Raw genomic sequence first — 20,315 nt, forward strand, 5'->3', positions numbered from 1 at the left:
TCTCAAGCTCAAACTTTCCTCACACTTTGCCTTTTGGTCTTTCCAATGCTTCGCTTCACACTCCGCCTGTCTCTGGTTCACCCCATATTTGTAAGTTCGGCACGACTATCAATAACACCATTGCTCCACCAGACCTCAAGTCTAAAAATTTATCAAAAGTCTGTTGGTTTTGCCCTTTGTATTTTCTATGAACAATAAAACAAGAAATGAGTTTTATTTCCTTCATTTACTTGTTAATGATGGTGATATTTAAGTTAAAGACTCTGTGGTCCAAATGAGTTGAATTCAATGCGTAACTCCTTTGTACATGGACGGTGGCCAATCACAAAAATAAGTCTAAGAAACTAAAGAAAAAGTGTGGGATTCTATTTGTTTTATTGAGATTTTTTTTATTATTATTATTATAATTTTTTTGAGTTATTTGTTTGCATAATGAGTAGGTGATGCATGTCTAGTCACGCAAATGTAACTATATGCTATAGGTCTATAGGTCCAGCTATGGCTGTCATATGGTTTTCAAAATTAAATGTGTTTTTAAGTTAGTTTGATCAGAATTGACAAAAAAACAAAAAAATTGAAAAAAAAAAAGAGACTAAGCGATTGATTTTTTTTATATATAAATTAAGTAGATTTAGTTGATTTTTTACTTTTACAATAGAATCCCTTAACCAATAAAATTGAAACTTCATAAATTGTCTTTAGATAATATATGAATAGACTTATTATAAATTGAGATTAAACATGAGTTTTGAAATTCAGATGCAATCAAATTTAAAATTTAATTTATTAATAAATTTTATTATTTATTTAATTTTAAATTTAAATTATATTTTAAAACAATAAAAATTTTCATATAATTATATATTAAAAAATTCATATATATTGAATCTAATGAATAAAGGTGGGTCAAACCCTAAGTTAAGTTTAAATGATCAATTGGATCTGCTTTAAGCCATGGATAGATTTACAAATGAATAATCAGAACAAAATAAAATAAATAAATGAAACCAAAGTTTCAAGTAAGTAATTGGAGGTGAAACCAAGGCTTTCCAGTTTCTTTTCTCAGCTTGTTCTCATTGTGAATGGATAGAGATTGATTTTTTTAAAATTACAGATGTCCACCTTAATCATAAGTAATCAATGTATTTAAGCTAAAAGAATTCACTATCACACTTGAAATAGATGATACATTTTATGCATACAACCAAAAACAAAAAGATAAAAAGTAATATGATAATAGTGGACATCTAAAATCTTGAGAAAGAAACTCAATTATTGAGATGCGTACGACTTATACAAACTTGCACCAAAAATGAATTAAATATATAGTTGGCCCGCAAACTTTCAAATTTTGATTACAGTAATACCTAAAGAATTTTTTTTGTCAGATTGATACCTAAATTTTAATTTCATAACTCAATTTACTCCAAAATTTAACTCCGTTATAAAAAAAAAACTAATGTATTTTAAATGGTCATTCAAATAACATCCCTTGTCATCAAAAAGGTCCATGTCTTCAACCTGGATTTTTTTCACATCATTCAAAATCCACATAAGATATAGGTTATAAAACCCAAAAAAAATTAACACTTATTTTTTAATCGATATAATAAAGAATTTCAAAAATCTGTTTTTTTTTTTTAAAAAAAGTTCAATTGATTGGGGGTTTTGTGTGATTGGAGTGTGGTATTTAGGACAATCGATTTAGAAAGTACAATCAATTAGGGGTTTTGTGTTTACGGCAATCGACTAGTCTTTGAAATTGGGGGTTTAGGACAATCGATTTAAAAAATGCAATTGATAAGGGGTTTTGTGTTTAAAGCAATTGATAGGCCTTTGAAATTGGGGTTTTATATTAGTGACAATGTAGGTTAAAGGTTTGAAAGTAGGAACATTAGAATAGACTTATAAAATGAGAAATTGATTTAGAAGTTGAGACATTTGGTTGTAAATTTCAAAAGAGGCAGATTTCAATATCAACCCAAACTCAAAACCCAATTTAGTGTCCAATATTGTTACATACCTCTTTTTATTTGGGCAACCATAAAATTTCTTTCCTCTATTTCATGGAGTGGTGGTGTAAATTGGAGCATTAAATAGACAATGACAAAACAAATTTCTTTAATGATTTATTGATTTTGAACTTGAGGTAGATCTACTCTTTGCCATTTGAAAAGGATCAAAGAAAGAAACAGAAAGATTGAAATAGCTTCGCTAAATACCTAAAAGAAGTCACACAATTTCAAACCCTAAATACTCACATTATATGTTGACTATTTCTTCTTTCTTCTTTTAAAACTTTTATTGAAGCTAGCTTCTTCAAAAAAAATTTATCTCAATTAAAAAATAATTTTTTTTTTGTTTTCATTTTAGGTTGATATCTAATATAGCTAATATGTCATGATATGGAAAAAATATATAATTGTGGACATAGAATTTTGTTGACAGTTGGTGTTATTTGATTAGTCATTTAAAAACGTCAAGTTTTTTCTAACGAAATTAATTTTTGGGGTAAACTGATTTACGGAATTAAACTTTATGTACCAATGTAACAAAAAAAAAAATTTAGATACCAATGTGATCAAATTTTGAAAGTTTGTAGGTCAAATATGTATTTAATCCAAAAAAATTTATCAAATATACACTAACATGTGTCACATGTCTTTTAAAAAAATTTTTGTTTCATAAACAAGAATAAGAGAAAGGCATATATCATTTAGAATATATTTAAAAAATAAAAAAAATAAATAAAAAATAAAAATAAAACATGTGTCAAAATTTTAATATCATTTATAAAATTAAAAATTTACACCTCAAATATTAACTCTTAACAAAATTTATATCTATTATTTAACGTAAAATATATATATCAACATATATTACAACGAAAATAATTAATTATCAAATTGCTAAGAGAGATAATAATTTGGATTAAATTGGAATTGATTCAAATTTTTTAGATATTACATTATGTTATGGATTTTCAAAATCTGATTTGAACCGAATTTTATTTATTTAATCCAATTCATTGATTTTAAATTTTAAATTTTTTATATTATTTTAATATATTTAATTAAATTTGGACATATATAATTATTTTTATTTTATAAAAATTTAAATATATATAAATTAATAAAAATATATAATTCGATTAGGTTCAAATATTTTCAGCTTTTTCACATTGATCCGAACTTAATAAAAACATTTAATATTTAATTTAAACCAAACCCAATAAAAAAAATCAATTCAAATTGATCAATTTGAATTGGTTTTTAGTTTTTTTTTATTTTTTTTTCACTTTTATCACTCAAAATTTTAACCTAATTGATTTATATAATCATTTTTAAAATATAATATCAAATAGATCTGAAATTCAAATTTTAAATTCTTATAATTTTTTAATCTGTTTTCGAACTATGATTTTCATTTAATAACAAAATTAATTAATTATCTTGCAATGTCGGAAACCTTGAATATCAACTATGATCACGATCTTTACATAATAAGCATCCTAAGTTTTTCTGAACAAAATTGGATTGTGATGTCTACAGAGTTGATTTTCCTACAAGGTTCGAATTGGGCGTTTTTGGCTTTGTAATTGTGAATGAGTGATTGTGATTTTCCTCACGAGGGATCGTAGCAGGATCAACTTGCCAAAATGAATCAAATCTTCAAAGGTTTAAAAAGATTTTTGCCCACTGGATGATAACCCATCATTTTTTATCTACTCAATTGCAGAGAATATTCCCAATAATCTTAGAATTCTGGTAGCCACTCACATCTAAGGTCCAAGAAAAGAAAGACAATCGCATGAGCATTGGTGACTTAAAGAGGATAAGATAATGAGTGAAAATCTTGTTTTTTATTATTATTATTATTATTATTTTTTATTGTTCGGCGAACTGCAATGAGATGTTTAAAAAAAAAATTGTAATGTATATGGTTGAAGAATAAAAATAACAAATACAATTCAATCAATCCAATACTAATTTGTTATCTCAACCAATGAAAACAAAAATTGCTATTAATTATACCTAAAACTGTAATGAGGTGTTTATGAAATGGGTTCGGTCTGGTTAATATAACTCAAAATGCTTGCTAAATGTTAGATTTGATCCGATAATTTAGGTCAATTTTAATTTAAATTATTATTAAAATTGTCATAACATATAGATTCAAAAATCTATAGCTAGATTTATCAAATGAATGGAGTCGACATCAATCTTTTTTACTATGTGTGATTGATCACCTAAAGAATCTATCATTTTAAGGAACACCTAAGCTTAAGGGTCTCTAAAAGAATAGGTTCGGGTCTATTAACCAGATCAGAGTTCGAGAGTCGGTTATATATGAGAAATGTTATAGCATCCTCACATGTCCATCCAAAAGATGGTATCATATTATTTCGAATTTATCTTAAGGTATTGAGTCTAATGGTTTCAAATTTTAAGTTAAATATTGGAAACAATTTTTAAGATTTTTCATCAATCTAGTAGAACTCTTTAAAAAATATTTCATCACCTTAAGAGTATTCAAGAATTTCATTAATTTCTTTGAAGAGGCTCTTTCGTCAAAAAAAAAAGTTTAATTATTATTAGTCGAAAATATATCTAATTATTCCACCATTTGAGCTAAATTAAAAATATTTTTTCTTTTTGAATTTCTAAAATTTTTCACCATTTGGGCCTATTTAGAAATTCTTTTTATTTTTTTATTTAGAAAGAAAATAATATGACAATTGCTTTTATTGAAAATTTTCATCTAAATTATTCCATAATCTATGCTAAATTTAGAGAAGATTTCTCACTTAGAGATTTCTTATAAATTTACCATTTGAAATTTTTAAGAATTTCATCCTTAGATAATTATCAAATATTTTCAATCCAAATCTTTATTTAAAAAAAAATACAATTACTTGTATTGAAATTTTATTTAAATCATTCCACCATTTGGATCAAATTTAGAGTAAATTTCTCATTCAGAGATTTCTTAAGAATTTACCATTCGAAATTTCTAAAAATCTCATCCTTGGGTAATTTGTATTTAATTCCAAAAATTTTTATATTTTTATGCTTTTATGTTTTAAATTTTTTTGGTTTGAAAATAAATATTAATTATTGTTATTGAAATTTTATCTAAATTATTTTATCATTTGGGATAAATTTAGACCAAATTTCTCACCTAAAAATTTTATAAAAATTTACCATTTGAAATTTTTATAAATTTTATTATTGGATAATTAATATTTATTTCCAAATATTTATTTTTTATTATTTTAATTTAATAAAAAAAAATTAAAAATAAATAAATAAATAAAATGCTTAAATAAAATAAATGAGAAAATACCAAAAAAATCTGAAACGGCTTGGCTCAGACTAGGAAACGACTCGACTCAAGACAAAAATCACGGCTCAAAACGCGACTCGGGGTAATCGGCTCGGTTATGATCGAATGGTTGGTTGGAACGCAGGTCAGCAAATCGAGTTGCGATCGGGTCGGGTTGAACCAAACAAAAACGCGCAGATCCTCTGAGATTTTTAGTGCCAAAACGGCATCATTTTAGCAAGGTATAAAAGGCTCTGAACTCAGCCTTTCAACATATTACTTCCTCACCCTCTCTCTTTCTTCTTTTTTTTTTCTCTCTCTTCTTTCTAAACAGAACTCAGATTTCGGTTGAAGTTTTGTAGGAATCTGAAAAACCCGTCGAAAACTTCAAAGTTGGCAGAAATACTCGTTGAAAAACTTAAATCTTGCAAAAAAATTTCGTCAGATTCTGAAAAATTTCTAGAAATTTTTCAGAAAAAAAACGCCAAATTTTCTCCAAAATTTCTTAAAATTTCTAAATTGCTTCTAACCACTTTTAGAATATTTCTAGACTCTACCTTTTGTTTTTCAGCTTTTTGATTCATCTCTGTTTTTATGTCATCCCCTTTGTGTTTCTGATCTGTGTGTATTTATAAGAATTCAATCTCAGAGTCTCTAACCAATCCAGATTTCCTTTCTGATTAGATTTTTACTCGTTGAATTTATCCAATACATGATTTAATCCAACCATGATTCTCTACTGCCCTTATTTACGGCAGAAAATCTATTTCCATTTTAATTATTATCTCCAATTAATCAAGAAAAAAAGATAAAATAAATAAATAATAATATAATAAAATAACTAATGATAATAATAAAAATAAATAAATAAAATAAATAATAAACAAAAAAAAATAATAATAATGCTAATAATAATAATAAATAAAAATAAAATAAAATAAAAAAATGTGGGTCTATCTTGTTCATTTGAGCCAGATCCAATTAATCCGAACTTAGATCAAATCATATGTTTATAAAAATATTAAAAATATTTTTATATATTTTTTAAAAAATAAATATTTAATAATAAAATATGTTCAACAAATATTTATCAAGCTCAATTCAAATTTAAAATTTATATCTAAAGCTCGTTCCGGGCAAGCTTAGCAAGTAGTTCAACTCGTAAACAAATCCATTACCATTAGTCAATTTAAGAGGAAAATTTTTGTGTTTTTTTCAATCAAAAATCAATTTTTATGAATACAATTTGAGAATAAAATAAAGTTAAAATAATAAAAAATTCTTAAATTTTATTATTTTATTTAGATAAATTTTCATATTTTTATTATATTTAAATACATTCTTAAACTTTAATTTACACTTAACTAAAATTTTAATTTATATTTAAATAAGTCATTAATTTAAATCAATCTTTTATTTGGAATAAAAATTTATTTAAATACAAATAAAAAATAAACATTTATTTAAGTATAATAAAAATATTAACTTATTTTAAAAAATAATTTTGGAATTTTTTAATATTTTAACCATAAAATAAATACTATCTCAAAGATTCTCCTATAAAGAGATTAAGCTTAAGGTTAGCTGTTTTTTAATATGATGCTTAATAATGAGCAATTCTAATTTTTTTTACTCTGATCCTAGTAATGCATCAACTATAATTCGAATTAAACTTGTAATGACTACGTTGTTCTACAAAACAATTGAATGATTATATATACTTCTAATTCACCTATTTACTTTTGATGATAACAATTATTCTTGTCCTAGGAATATCAAATTTACAAAAACAAATTTCAGCCAAAATATCGAATATTAATAAATCCACGTGGACAAATTTATATCATCATCATTAACATTTTAAAAACTTCATTGGGGTGTAATTAAGTCGAGTCGAGTCGATACAGTGAGAAGCCCGAGCTTAAGCTCGACTTACAACTTTGAATTCGATACTCGATTCGAACTCGATCGAGTTTTATTTTTCAAGCTCGAGCTCGATTTGTGATTGAATTCGAGCTATTCGAGCTCGTTCGATTAATATATAAAAATAAGCTCGATTCATATATTCGATAAAAATTCGATTATTTATACTCGAACTCAAATTCGAAATATTTTATTAATTAAAATAATAAAAATATATTTAAATATAAAAATTCGATTAAGCTCGCGAGCTACTCAAGCTCAAGCTTAACTCGATAATAACAAATTCAAATTTTCTTCGAATCGAACCCGAATAATTTGTGAGTATTAATATATCATTTATACCCTAGATATAACACACGACACAACAAACAATACTATCACCCACTTTGTTCACGTGTAACTCCACGATTCGTCTGCACCTAAATCAACTCCTAATTTTCAAGAGAATAAAAAAAATTTCGTTAAGTGTTTTAAGTAAATTTTGTAAAATTTTTTCAAAAAATAATTTAATAAAAATTTAATAAAAAATTTAAATGGATAAAATTTAATACTATGTAAAAAAATTATTAAGTATATTATTATAATTTAATTTTCATTGATATTATTTAATGATAAAAATTTTATTAATATTTTTATTAAAAATATTTATTTAAAAATATACATCAAAATTTATTAAATTTATTTTTAATTTTATACCCTTAATCTATATAATAAAATTTTTTAATTTTTAATTTTAATTTAAAACTTAACGAATTTGAAATAAAAAACTTGATGCAGTCTTAAAAAAAAAAAAACCCTCTGACACATCTCTGCATCTACAGCCGTCCAATTTCGACCTTTTTTGCCATTCAACCTTCCGTACTCAGCGTGGACCGACCGCTGAACGATGCCCGAGGAGAGAGAGAAAAAGTAACAGCACTTTCTTCTTCTATCACCTTCCGTATAAAAGAGCCTTTCACTCAAAGGAATCAAAAAAACATTTTCACAAATTATTTGTCCTCTCAGATTCTCTCATTTTCTGTAAGTATCAGTTTTTGAACTGTGAATCCGTTGATTTTGATATTTTGTTCATCATTATTGTGCGATGATTTTGAATATTTTTGGTTTTGTTTTTGGTTTGATAAAGAAGTTTTTGAGTATCGAAAGAAACATGGCAAACTATGGTGGAGAACCAACAAGCAGGAGGAGCGCTGGATTCCCTCACGTTGTCCTCAATGAAAGAATCCTTTCTTCGATGACTCGAAGATCCGTTGCTGGTCATCCTTGGCATGACTTGGAGATCGGTATAATTTTCCTTCGTATTAATAATAATTTCACTTGTTCATAGTAAACTCCTTAGCTGATTCCTATTTCAACTATGCTTTATATATTGACGCAGGACCTGGTGCTCCAACAGTTTTTAACTGTGTACGTTTTGTTTTTTCAAATTTTAATTTGCTGTTATTAAAATTTAAGTTCTGGTTTTGAAAATCTTTGTAGAAATGAATTTTGATTTTTTTTTTTTTTTTTTGTTGAAGGTTGTTGAAATTGGCAAAGGTAGCAAGGTTAAGTACGAGCTCGACAAGCCCACTGGTCTTATAAAAGTAAAACTTTCCTCCTCTTTTCTTCCTTTAAAAATCAAAACTAATTGAACATTTTATCATTGGATTGCTTTTTTTATTATTTTTTATTTTTAAGTAGATAGTTTTTAATAAAATTTGAGAAAGAGCTGGTCAAGTTATTCAATGTTCTTCTTAAATCAGTTGCTAGCTTCTTTGGAACTAACTGATATATGGATTCTTTTATGTACTTATATATCTTTTTGTAACTAGTAAGTCAAAATGTCCTATTTTTGTGCTGCAATCAAAATTATATATCATGGCTCTATCAACTATCCTTACTTGTTTAGACCCTTTTGACTTTGTTAAGATGATGGCCTTTTCCTAATGAAAATATATTAGGTACTTTATTTCTTTTAAAGAAGAAAATAACAAATTATTCTCTTGAAAATTAGGTTGATCGTATTCTGTACTCATCGGTTGTTTACCCGCACAACTATGGTTTCATACCAAGGACTATTTGCGAAGATAGTGATCCTATGGATGTCCTGATACTGATGCAGGTAGTGTCTGTTACTCTGTTTGATTCATGGACTTACTCAATGGAAAAAATGTCAGGCTAATTGGTTTTCAGCTGAACTAATTAATTGATTCTTTGATGTATATTTGGTACTTGGTAGGAGCCTGTGTTACCTGGTTCTTTTCTTCGTGCTCGTGCTATTGGGTTAATGCCCATGATTGATCAGGTAAAAAGCCCCCTCTTCTCGGCTTATTTCTGTAGTCATGGCTTATATCATTTTACTTGAATAGGATATCTAAATGCATTTGTAGCTGTTGAGTGTTGAGAAACACAAGAGTGGAAGTACTCCAACTATCTAAGCATGTAATTGAATTAAGCATTCTCTGATGTTGGGTTACTATTTGTTTGAAACCATAAATCTTCTGTGTGTTAGATTTCTAATTATGATCTTTCAACAAGTTCCAATCCTTCCTCCATTGTTCCTTTTCCTGTCAGACATTCAATGTTGAGATGGCCTTTGCAGGGTGAGAAGGATGACAAGATTATTGCTGTATGTGCTGATGATCCTGAGTTCCGTCATTACACAGACATCAAACAGCTTCCTCCTCATCGCCTGGCTGAAATCCGCCGCTTCTTTGAGGACTGTATCCGCTCATGCATACTTATATTTTGCTTGTTAGTAATTTGAATCGCTGTTGTTGTTTTTCTTGTGGCAATGCGACAGTCATAACGTCAATTCTTTCACTAGTATATCCTTCACTAATGTTGAATAACAGACAAAAAGAATGAGAACAAGAAGGTTGATGTAGAAGACTTTTTGCCAGCTGAGACTGCCATTGAAGCCATCAAGTATTCCATGTGAGTTTGTTTGAGATCAGCAATATTTTGCATTCTGATTTTGATTTTGTATCTTGTTAGAGCTGTTCTCTAACCTAAGAACAAGTTTTATGGTAATTTATCCATCATTTTTCCTGTCTTACCGGAAAATTTCATGTTGCAGGGATCTATACGCGTCTTACATTGTTGAAAGCTTGAGGAAGTGACTGCCTTTGCGACTGTTTGGAGAAAATTGCTGTAAAATTTTACTGATTGGGTATAATATTAGTGCGGCTAGACTTCTAGATGCATGCCTCTCTTGGTGAAACTTGCTAAATTCTCATGCTTTGATAGTGCTTTATGTTGCACTTCTTATGCGATGAACTTTTCAATAGTATGTAATCCCATTATCTACGACTCACGGAAAGGAAAGATTCCACTTTCAGGTTGTGTTTCCGCTTGATTTTCTTTATCTGATTGATGTATGGGTGAATTGGGGCTGATTCTTTATGTGTTAGACAAAGATAAGATGCAAGATAGATAAATCATGGAAGGGGAAAATATAAGCAACGGTGTTTGGATGAGTTTCTTTTAATTGAAGAATGTTGCTCGGCCCTGTATATCTATCTATTTAGATTTTCTTCTTTGTTTTTTTGAAATTTAAAATTATCATCATTAAATTAAAATTTTAATATTTTATTAATGACTCACGTAGCTATTGACTTTTTAGTACATATTTGATGATATTCAGATTATACACATCACAGCGTAATTATCAAAAGTTTTTTTTTTTTTTGGGGGGGTTGGCCGTTTATCTGAGAGAAGTTTAGAACCGGAAAAAAGTGAATGATTTTCAATGATCATCATAATTCGCCTTTAAAAAGAATGTTTCATATTCAAATAGTATCTTTTTTCATTAAAAAAATGGGTGTCTCTCCTTTTATAATACAAAATTTTAAAATTGAAGTAAAATAAAATTTAAAAATAAATTATTAGTTATTAAGTCATTTTCTAATTTTCCTTCATGCAAAAATCATTTCCTTTTACTTGAAGGGCAAATTAAAAGAAAAGAAGAAAATAGTGAAACAGAAAAAAACTTGCCATAAGACGACGGCCTTAGCATCGTATCATACCAAGGTAGAGGAACAGGTGGCAGAAGGTGATTGACTCACAACGAGAAACTGTGGGAAAGAATCCGTATGGAAAGGGGAGATGGTCGCTGACTTCCTGGACGCCGCAGATAGTTCTCTCTACATTTTTCTCCAGTTTCGTAGCTTCACTTTCTCAGCTGAAAAAAAAAAAATTTACCTCAAAGCTTCTTCTAAAATATAAGAAAAAAATTATCTCCATCAATTTGAAGAAGAAGAAGAAGATGGGAACATTGGGGAAAGCAATCTACACCGTTGGATTCTGGATCCGAGAAACCGGCCAAGCCCTCGATCGTCTTGGTTGCCGCCTTCAAGGCAATTACTACTTCCAAGAACAACGTGAGTACCCTAAAACCCTAACTCCCCCTCAGTCAATTTCGTATTCGATCGATTTCACAACGAATTTACGCTTCATTTCAGCTGCAATTCTATAATTCATAATTTCATAAACATTACGTTCTAAAATCGGAACTGCATTTGCCGTATATTTTGATTGTGTAAAGCTGTTTTAAGCAATTGTTTGGATTTGGTTTGTTTCAGTGTCGAGACATCGGACGTTGATGAACATATTCGACAAAGCTCCTGTTGTTGATAGAGATGCCTTTGTGGCACCAAGTGCTTCTATCATTGGCGATGTTCAGGTCGGACGAGGTTCTTCTATCTGGTACGGATGTGTTTTGAGAGGTAAGCGTTCTAATTTTCGATTAGTTTATGAGTGGTACACGCCATTTATGTTGTAGATTTTGTGATCTTCTGGTTTTAGTTCTAGTTTAGTGTTTAGATGATTTTATAGTTGAACATATCTTGTTCTTAGATTAATTTAATTTCTGAAACCAAGATGCCGAATGCATGCTTATTGTCCGTCTTAGTCTTAGGAAAATGAAGCTAAGGATGTTTGTTACTTTGTGGCAGGCATGCATGCAGCAAAACTGTTTAGAATTTAATCATAAATTCTTTTTTAAGGAATATCATATATTACATATCGCGTCTCAAAGATGGATCATTTTACTATCAAGATCCATGATGGCATTTGAGAACACCAGTGATGTTTTATAAGTGAAAGCAACTATGTGGTTAGAAGAAAGAATGTACTTTAGCACAAGATATCAATGGCGATGGAATTTGTTAGTGCGACTCGATGATTTTAGTGCTTTTGTTAAAATTGTAATATCTTTGTGGCGTAAGGACAAAATTAAGAATTTTTGAATGAGGGAGCTGGAGTTGGTTAAATGCTTGTATTGAAACTATATTCTGTATGATTAATGGCCAAAATAGCTAAGTTCATTTATCATTATTTTAATATTAAAAGTAACATAAGCTATAACTCACTACACGTTGGATTGTGTTGCTTTTATTACAAATAAAAATATGACTATCATAGGGTAATAGTATCTAGCTCCTGAAGTAATAAGAGACTTTAAAAATTCATCACCCCTCTTTGATTCATCCATTTTGTGGTGCTCCTATTGAAAAATGATGTTGATGTAAAAGACCTAAGTTTGTATCATATTGAACTTTATGAGTAAGTGCTCTCTTTCTCCCTTCCTTTTTCTCTCATCTGTGTCTCGTGGCATGTTATATGTCTATGGAGGTTGTTCTTTTCTGAATATGACTTTTGATGTCTGCAGGTGATGTGAATAGCATCAATATTGGGTCTGGAACAAATATCCAAGATAATTCCCTTGTTCACGTTGCAAAATCTAACTTAAGTGGGAAGGTTTTACCAACTATTATTGGAAGTAATGTTACCGTGGGTGAGTGACCTGTTCTTAAAAGCAGTCCCTTGTCTGTGGTTTTACTGTCTTGAAAATATAATCACTGATAAAAACTGGACAGGTCATAGTGCTGTTTTACATGGATGTACTGTTGAGGATGAAGCATTTGTTGGTATGGGGGCTGCCCTATTAGATGGAGTTTATGTTGAGAAGCATGCCATGGTTGCTGCTGGAGCTCTTGTGAGGCAGAACACTAGGATTCCATGCGGAGAGGTTTGTAGACACTTCTAACTGACATTTGGGTGTTCATCTTGCTTGAAATCTTATAGATTCTATTTAACTTCTTAACTTTGTTATTCGTTCTTGTGAGGTGCAAAGTTTTATGGTTTAGAGAAATATGGAATAGGTATGCTTGTTCTTAGTTAAATATGCACACCTGGTCTCACTGAAATAGATACAATAGTTGGTACTCCATTGGAAGACAACATGGATCGATAGATAAGATTCATATGAAAAAAGCTAGAGATTGCAGTCATAAGTGGTAGTCTGTATAGCTTTCAAATGGAAGCTTGATCTAACCTGCATTTCTCATATTAGCTAGTATGAATGGCACATATTTTTTAGGTGTTCTGGACGGAGAGGAAACCTGCTATTACCTAGCTCTGACAAGAAACCTTGGAGTCGGTTATTAACCACCTGCTTTGGTCATGGTCCTCATGGAGTTGAAATTTTAGATTAATCCAAGGGGAACGAATTGATCCAGCTTGTAGCCAAAAAGCACTCTTATAATTGAAGTTCTAAATTTGTTAATGGATGTTGTCCTTTGAAATTACAGGTATGGGGAGGTAACCCAGCCAAGTTCCTAAGGAAGCTAACAGAGGAAGAGATGGCCTTCATTTCCCAGTCAGCCCTAAATTATTCCAACTTGGCACAAGTTCATGCAGCAGAAAATGCAAAGAGCTTTGATGAAATTGAGTTTGAGAAGGTGCTTCGTAAGAAATTTGCTCGCCGCGATGAGGAATATGATTCAATGCTCGGGGTTGTTCGTGAGACGCCTCCTGAGCTTATCCTTCCTGATAACGTTCTTGCTGATAAGGTGGCAAAAACTGCTTAGGAGTTGATAATTCCTTTCTAGGTTACTTTTCTTGAGATTCAATGTCACTGGATATTTTGTTATCTGAGGATTTACAGAGAATGGATGCTTTTCAGTTCCAATAATTTTGGTGGGTCACATTCTTATGGCTACGCTTTTCATCCTGTCGGCTTTAGAAGTTGAATTTCATTTTCAAGCACATCTGGATGTGCAAGTCATCCAATGTGGTCTTGTGTAGTTGTATTGGGTTGTCAATTACTTTGCTTATGTTTAGCGGCAATAAAAATTGTGCAGATATTTGTTTCAAAGTAATCTGCAAGTTAGTAATGAATCTTAATTCCTTTTGAACTTCCTTTTTCTTTCTTTCAAAAGAAAAAGGAAAAACATCCTATTTGGTATTTCCAATGCCCCTTCTGACAAGATCCTTAAATTTTACAAATATTTGTTTGCTCCTGACTAAAGTCACAAGCATAGACGTCAGCCAGCCTTGATCTTTAGCCCAAGGGCCGAGAGAAATGAACGCTAAATGCCATTTGATGAATATAGAATAGGGGCCCTGATTTTTTAATAATGCGGTCTTGCTGTAAGACTGCTGAGTCTAGAGTCAGCCCACTTGGGGCCGTGTAGAAAACTACCTGAAGCATGGTCAAGGTTTCAAAATTGAAAATCCGTGTGAAGACAGATTGAGAGCTCTTGGGGTTGCTTGAGGGAGGGCTCTTAACGAGGCTCATAATTGCTTCACCCTCAATCATAGCCAGGCCTGCCCTTTCTCTCAAAAGGCCAATGGTAATGATGAATTGAGGTTCATAATGGCCTATTCACGATAGCTCATTCCAACATCTAACAATCATCAGCGACGCTCATTCCTTGTAGATTCAGTGACGTATTAGTACTACTGCTACTAATTGACAAGTGAAAATTTAATTAATTCTCTCTGAATTGAAAAAGCTTGGTCTATTATTTTGACCCCCAAGTCAAAATTATTGGAGGGATAATGACAACTTGACTTAAGCATCAAATCCTAGAGGTTTTGGCTTGCTTCTATCTAAAGAAAAATAAAAACCAGTCGTCAGCTATTCTCTACTTTGTAAGTACAACTTTTCTTAATTTATGAACCTAAAATACATGTAGGTGATGATTATTGTCGCTAATAATAATATAATTTATTGATACAGTGTTTAAAATTAAAATACAGTTCAATATTTAATAATTTCAATTATTAAAAAAATTCGATAACCTGTTGCTCTTTTAGTAGAAACCGAAGTTAAAAAAAAAAAAGGAAAAACTTGTTTTCCCAAGGCCATCAAAGTACTAATAAACTGCACTTAAAAAAAAATTAAAAAGAAAAGCCATCGCTTGTGACCCATCTAGAATGTTTGTTAAACCAAAAAGGCTTCTCAAAGAATATGGATGGCCAACTCTAGCTTAGCCGAACTCTTAACATCCATCCAACCAACAAAACCTCTTATTGATCCTAATGCTAACGTAGAATTAAACTAATAGGAACCATAAACTTACAATTTGGTGGTGGTTGTTGGGTTTTTTTTTTTCTTTTTTTAAAATTTTTTTTTCTAAATAAATCCGCATCTAATGGCGAAACTTGTAGTTTTTTGTCATTGACCAATGAACAGTTCCTATTATGTCACTTTGTTTCAAAATCTGCTCAATATCAGAATATGCTCTGCCACTCAGCAACTCTCTTTCGTGGGACAAACATTTGCTGGTTTCTTTACCAAGCAATTCTCATTTTATTATTTTAATACAACATGGGATTTCTATAATAATTTTCATCTGTATAATATAGTCTACCACTACTCTTCCTCCAAATCAATCTTGATTCTTCAATTAATCACATTTGATGATGTTCAAAGAAATAAGTAAAATTTGAACCTTCAACTTCAATATTATCGAAAAAGCAGAAACAATTATTGAACCAAAATCGAGTTGGTCCAAGTTATTGTCATTTGAACGGTGAGAAAAGTTGGTTTATTGGTTGAATCAGAGCCATTTATCATCTATTTGCATTCATGGGATTGTGTTGCGGCAATTTCTTACTCTTTTAAACTTAATTATGTATAATGTAATGTGTATTGATTATGAGAAATCCATGATTAAAATAAAACAAATTTAAATGCAAGAGAATGATGACTTTTTTTTTTAGATTTGCATAGTGTAACTGACAAAAAGTGGCAAACATGAGGGCCCAAATTTAGCCATCTTTTATGGTATTGGTAATTGGTCTGAAGTAATAAAAGGGGCCTCAACTTGGGATTTCAAATAATTCAACTTTTATCTACCAATTCAAATTCACCAATTGACAAAACCACCCACCATAGCAGAAGAATGAGGGTATTGTTCTTACCTGCTTGGTCTTTACATTGGTAGAACTGTTTAAGGGCTGGAGCTGGGATTCTTGAAAAGTTTGCAAACATTTTGAATCTTAACTTTATTTTTTAAACCAGATTTTCTTTTGCATCTTTGGACCAAGGAAAAAAGAAATCTATGTTATATATGAGAAAGGGAAAACACTAGTATATATTTGGCTAGTAGCATGCTATACAGGGGACAAAAGCCAAAGCAAAGAAATGAAAAGAAGATACTGTCTTGTTTAAACTGGTTGGCATTTGGATGCCCCTGATGACCAGAAACTAGATTTCATCTTTTTCATTGTTTTTTGAGAAGAGGGGAATATTTGGCAAATGATGCCAGTAAATCTTTAACTAGGAATATAAAATCATTGTTCATATAGGCTATAGGCAATCATGTCTCCAAAACTGTTAATTTCATTGAAGAAAAAAAAAAACTATCAAATGCAACAAAAAAATGCTGATTATGGTGGTCCAAAGCCACAGGGGGGTAATGAAAAATGGCTCTATAAAATTTGCCCAAGGTCAAAATCAAGTCAGCCAAATTCAAATATAATTGGACGGCTTGGAACCAGGGTTGCAGCCAAAGCCAACAACCCTTTTTTCAAGTTGCCATTACTTGGGGACAGTTACCTCTTGTCTTTATGCTGCAACCTGCAGTCACTATCAGATCCTTCCCAGGGAACTGTGCATGTTCATCTAGTATCAACTCTCTTTTATGGATGGTTTCCCCCATCTAACTCTTTCTTTTTTGCCATGATAAAATCATTGGCTCTGAAAAAAAATTAATGCTCATACCCAATCTTTTTTTTTCTTTTATGATTGGTTTCCGTAACAGCTAATCTTCATGCATCACAATCATATTTCTTTCTACTTGGGTTCCAATGATTAGCTTAGGCTCTCGCCTCTACTTGGATTTAGATTTATAATCCCTACAATCCTTCTACTTTACTCATTTGTTCACTTTTGATTTTTTTTTAAATTATCAAAAATTAAGAATTGAATACTTTTTCAACGGATCAGATATTTATTTAAAATTATCAAGCATAACATAAAAACCTAAAAACAAAGATAATATTGTGTGAATTTTTTTTTAACCTAATAATTAAAAGATCGATTGAAAGTTATGTAGATGTAAGATCGATTTCGTCATATCTCTTCTCTTTTTGTAAAGATATTAATCCTCTTTTGTGACAAAAAAAATTAGTTCTGTGTGGATAAGATGTTTGAATCAACAATTAAGATTTGGTTACTACCACCAAATGGTTTGCTGGCTTTCAATTGCAGTATAGATTCAGCTGATCTCACCTAAATTCTTGTTTTCGCACCTCACATATCACCCTCACTAATCCCCCATCACATCATTTTTTTTTTCTTCTTAGCTATTTAAATTATGATATCTTTTTTTGTTGAATTTAGGGTTCAACTCCCAACCACCTAGAAATTAAAAATAATAAAATTTAAGAGAAACCATGGTGTCATTCTATTAGTAGTTTTAAGAAATGCAAGAAAATATGTTTTCAAGATACAATAACAAAAAAAAAAAAAAAAAAACTTACAAAACTGAGATATATAAGAATTAAATAATTTTCTTATGAGGTATAAATCTGATTCTTGTTGTCAATAATTTTTTTAGTAAATAACATATAAATCATCATTGAAACTTATAATATACTAATTATAAGATTATATTTTTTTAATATAAAATATATCAAATACTTTTTTATTTTAAATTTAAAATTATTTTAAATTTAAAATAAAGACAAAAAAGTTTTCAAGTTATCATGCATGCATCCCTAAGTCCTCAAAGAATCAATAATAAGCTGACAGATAAAAAAAATTTTAAAAAAATCCCTCTATGCCTCTAATCAAATTTTGTTTAGAATATTATTGTCTATGAGTTAGATAAAAAATTTAATTTTTCTTAAATAAAATTTCGATTTCAAATTTTATGAATAAAAAAATTAAACATTAAAAGAGTTTATCCTCAGCTCTAAAATAATCAAAAGTTAAGTGATTACAAAATAGTAAAAAATCTCATAAAAAAAAATTATGTTCAGTACAACAGTAGGGCTTTGTCCGTACTCTTTAACATCATCAAGTCATCTTCACGCACACTTCATTCCCAAATTTGGATGCAGCCCTAAGCTTCTGTTAACTAATTTAGTACAGCCTTTGCTAGCCACCTCTCAATCACTTTTGTTCCTTCTTACATCAAATAAATTACTAAAAAATAATCATCAAAATTTGAATTCACCGACGTCATAAGTTATGGTTACATTTATTAAAAAATTTTTAAATCCTAAAATTTGCATATTTTATTTTAAATTTTAAATTTAATTTAATTAATTTATATAATTATTTCAAATAAGCATTATTCAACGTGTAATAATATTAAGTAAATATATTTTAAAATTTATATGTAATAATATTAAATAAAAATATTTTATTTTTTATTTTTTTATTTTTTCAACAAATATTATATATTTTTTATCTTAAAAAAGTTGTATTTTCAACAAAAATTACATTTTTATCTTAGAAACATTGTCTTTATTAAATTTTGAATTAAATTTTAAAAAATATATTTTTCATGTTTTCAACAAAAATTATATTCTTATCTTAGAAACATCTTTTCAACAAAAATAATATTTTTATCTTAGAAACATTGTCTTTATTAAATTTTGAAAATTATATATATATTTCATATTTTTAAAAATGATTGCGTTTTCTATTTTAAAAACATCGTTTTTTTAATAAAAATTACATTTTCTATCTTAGAATGTTATCTTTTTGAATTCTGAAAAAAAATTTTGTTTTATGTTTACAATAAAAACAATGTTTTTTATTTTAGAAATTTTGTCTTTCCAACTAAAATTACGTTTTTTTATCTATAAAACATCTTTTTTTGTAAAATTTTGAAAGATAATTTTTTTTTCATATTTTTAACAAAAATCATGTTTTTTTATTTTAAAAATGTTATTTTTGTTGAATTATGAAAAATAATTTTTTTCATCTTTTCAACAAAATTGTGTTTTTGATCATAATTTTTATGACGATTTTAATAGCATTATGTTAAAAACGTGATTTTTGTTTGAAGTATGTTAAGAAAGAATCATTTTCATAATATTTTATAAAAAAATTATTATGTTTCTAAGGTAAATAACATTATTTATATAATTTAAAAAAGCAATTAAGTGAGGACAAATAAGAAAAACTTTTACTTTCCCTATGAAATCTTAGAAAATCTCAAGGAAATAATAGTTTTTTATTCTCTTATTTTTTCACTTTTTGATACTGTTAAAAATATTTTAAAAAATTATAGTAATCATATTTTCGTGAACCAAACTAAAAAATCAAATTACAAAAAATAAGATTTCGACAAGAAAAATTACTTTTTTCTAAGCTAAATGCCCTTTTAAAGATTTTTTTGACAGAATTTAAAAACTATCATTCCGACGTTCTTAACAATAATAACTGAAAAAAAAAATAACATGTGGCACAAAAATACACTTGAAAATTGATTCATTAAAAAACTTTTTATAATCAATTTTTTTTCTTATTTTCTTCAACCTTTTGCCTTCTCAACCAAAAATCTTTCTCTCTTTCTCTCTCTAACTCACGACCTGTGATCTTTTAATCAAAAATCATTTTCTCTTTCTAACTCACTATATCTTTTCTCTCAATAAAAAAATTCTAGTTTTAAGATATACTTCTTATCCTTAAAATAAAACTTTATTGATTACATGTTATTAAGATAAAAACCTTATTTTTTAAAAAAATTTGAGTTGGCAAAAACCAAAATCTAAGCTTAACTCTGTTTGCATTCCTTATGTGACACCACAATCTCACATTAAGATATTTTGAGGATATG

At 28.9% G+C, this 20,315-nt stretch overlaps 2 protein-coding genes across 3 annotated transcripts; both read left to right on the forward strand.

The window, feature by feature from the left end:
- The first annotated feature begins 8,065 nt into the window (after positions 1–8,065).
- On the forward strand, positions 8,066–10,567 carry LOC111292210 (soluble inorganic pyrophosphatase PPA1-like). 2 transcript variants are annotated; one of them, XM_022884468.2, is made up of 9 exons: positions 8,066–8,268; positions 8,378–8,531; positions 8,627–8,655; positions 8,766–8,831; positions 9,242–9,349; positions 9,467–9,532; positions 9,830–9,950; positions 10,083–10,164; positions 10,307–10,567. In XM_022884468.2, the coding sequence occupies exons 2-9, from the start codon at positions 8,399–8,401 to the stop codon at positions 10,347–10,349; spliced, it is 648 nt and encodes a 215-aa protein (XP_022740203.2). In that variant the 5' UTR covers positions 8,066–8,268; positions 8,378–8,398; the 3' UTR covers positions 10,350–10,567. The 2 variants fall into 2 exon arrangements, with proteins under 2 accessions (XP_022740203.2, XP_022740202.2); XM_022884467.2 differs by having other exon boundaries at positions 8,098–8,268; positions 8,375–8,531.
- A 676-nt stretch (positions 10,568–11,243) lies between these two features.
- On the forward strand, positions 11,244–14,386 carry LOC111292209 (gamma carbonic anhydrase 1, mitochondrial-like). Its single transcript, XM_022884465.2, has 5 exons — positions 11,244–11,609; positions 11,811–11,954; positions 12,899–13,024; positions 13,107–13,258; positions 13,821–14,386. Exons 1-5 carry the CDS (start codon positions 11,495–11,497, stop codon positions 14,097–14,099), a joined length of 816 nt encoding a protein of 271 aa, XP_022740200.2. The 5' UTR covers positions 11,244–11,494; the 3' UTR covers positions 14,100–14,386.
- Positions 14,387–20,315: the final 5,929 nt, after the last annotated feature.

This window comes from Durio zibethinus, chromosome 10 (genome assembly GCF_047325235.1).
Source record: "Durio zibethinus cultivar Kanyao isolate XHJ-2024 chromosome 10, ASM4732523v1, whole genome shotgun sequence".
Taxonomy (NCBI): domain Eukaryota; kingdom Viridiplantae; phylum Streptophyta; class Magnoliopsida; order Malvales; family Malvaceae; genus Durio; species Durio zibethinus.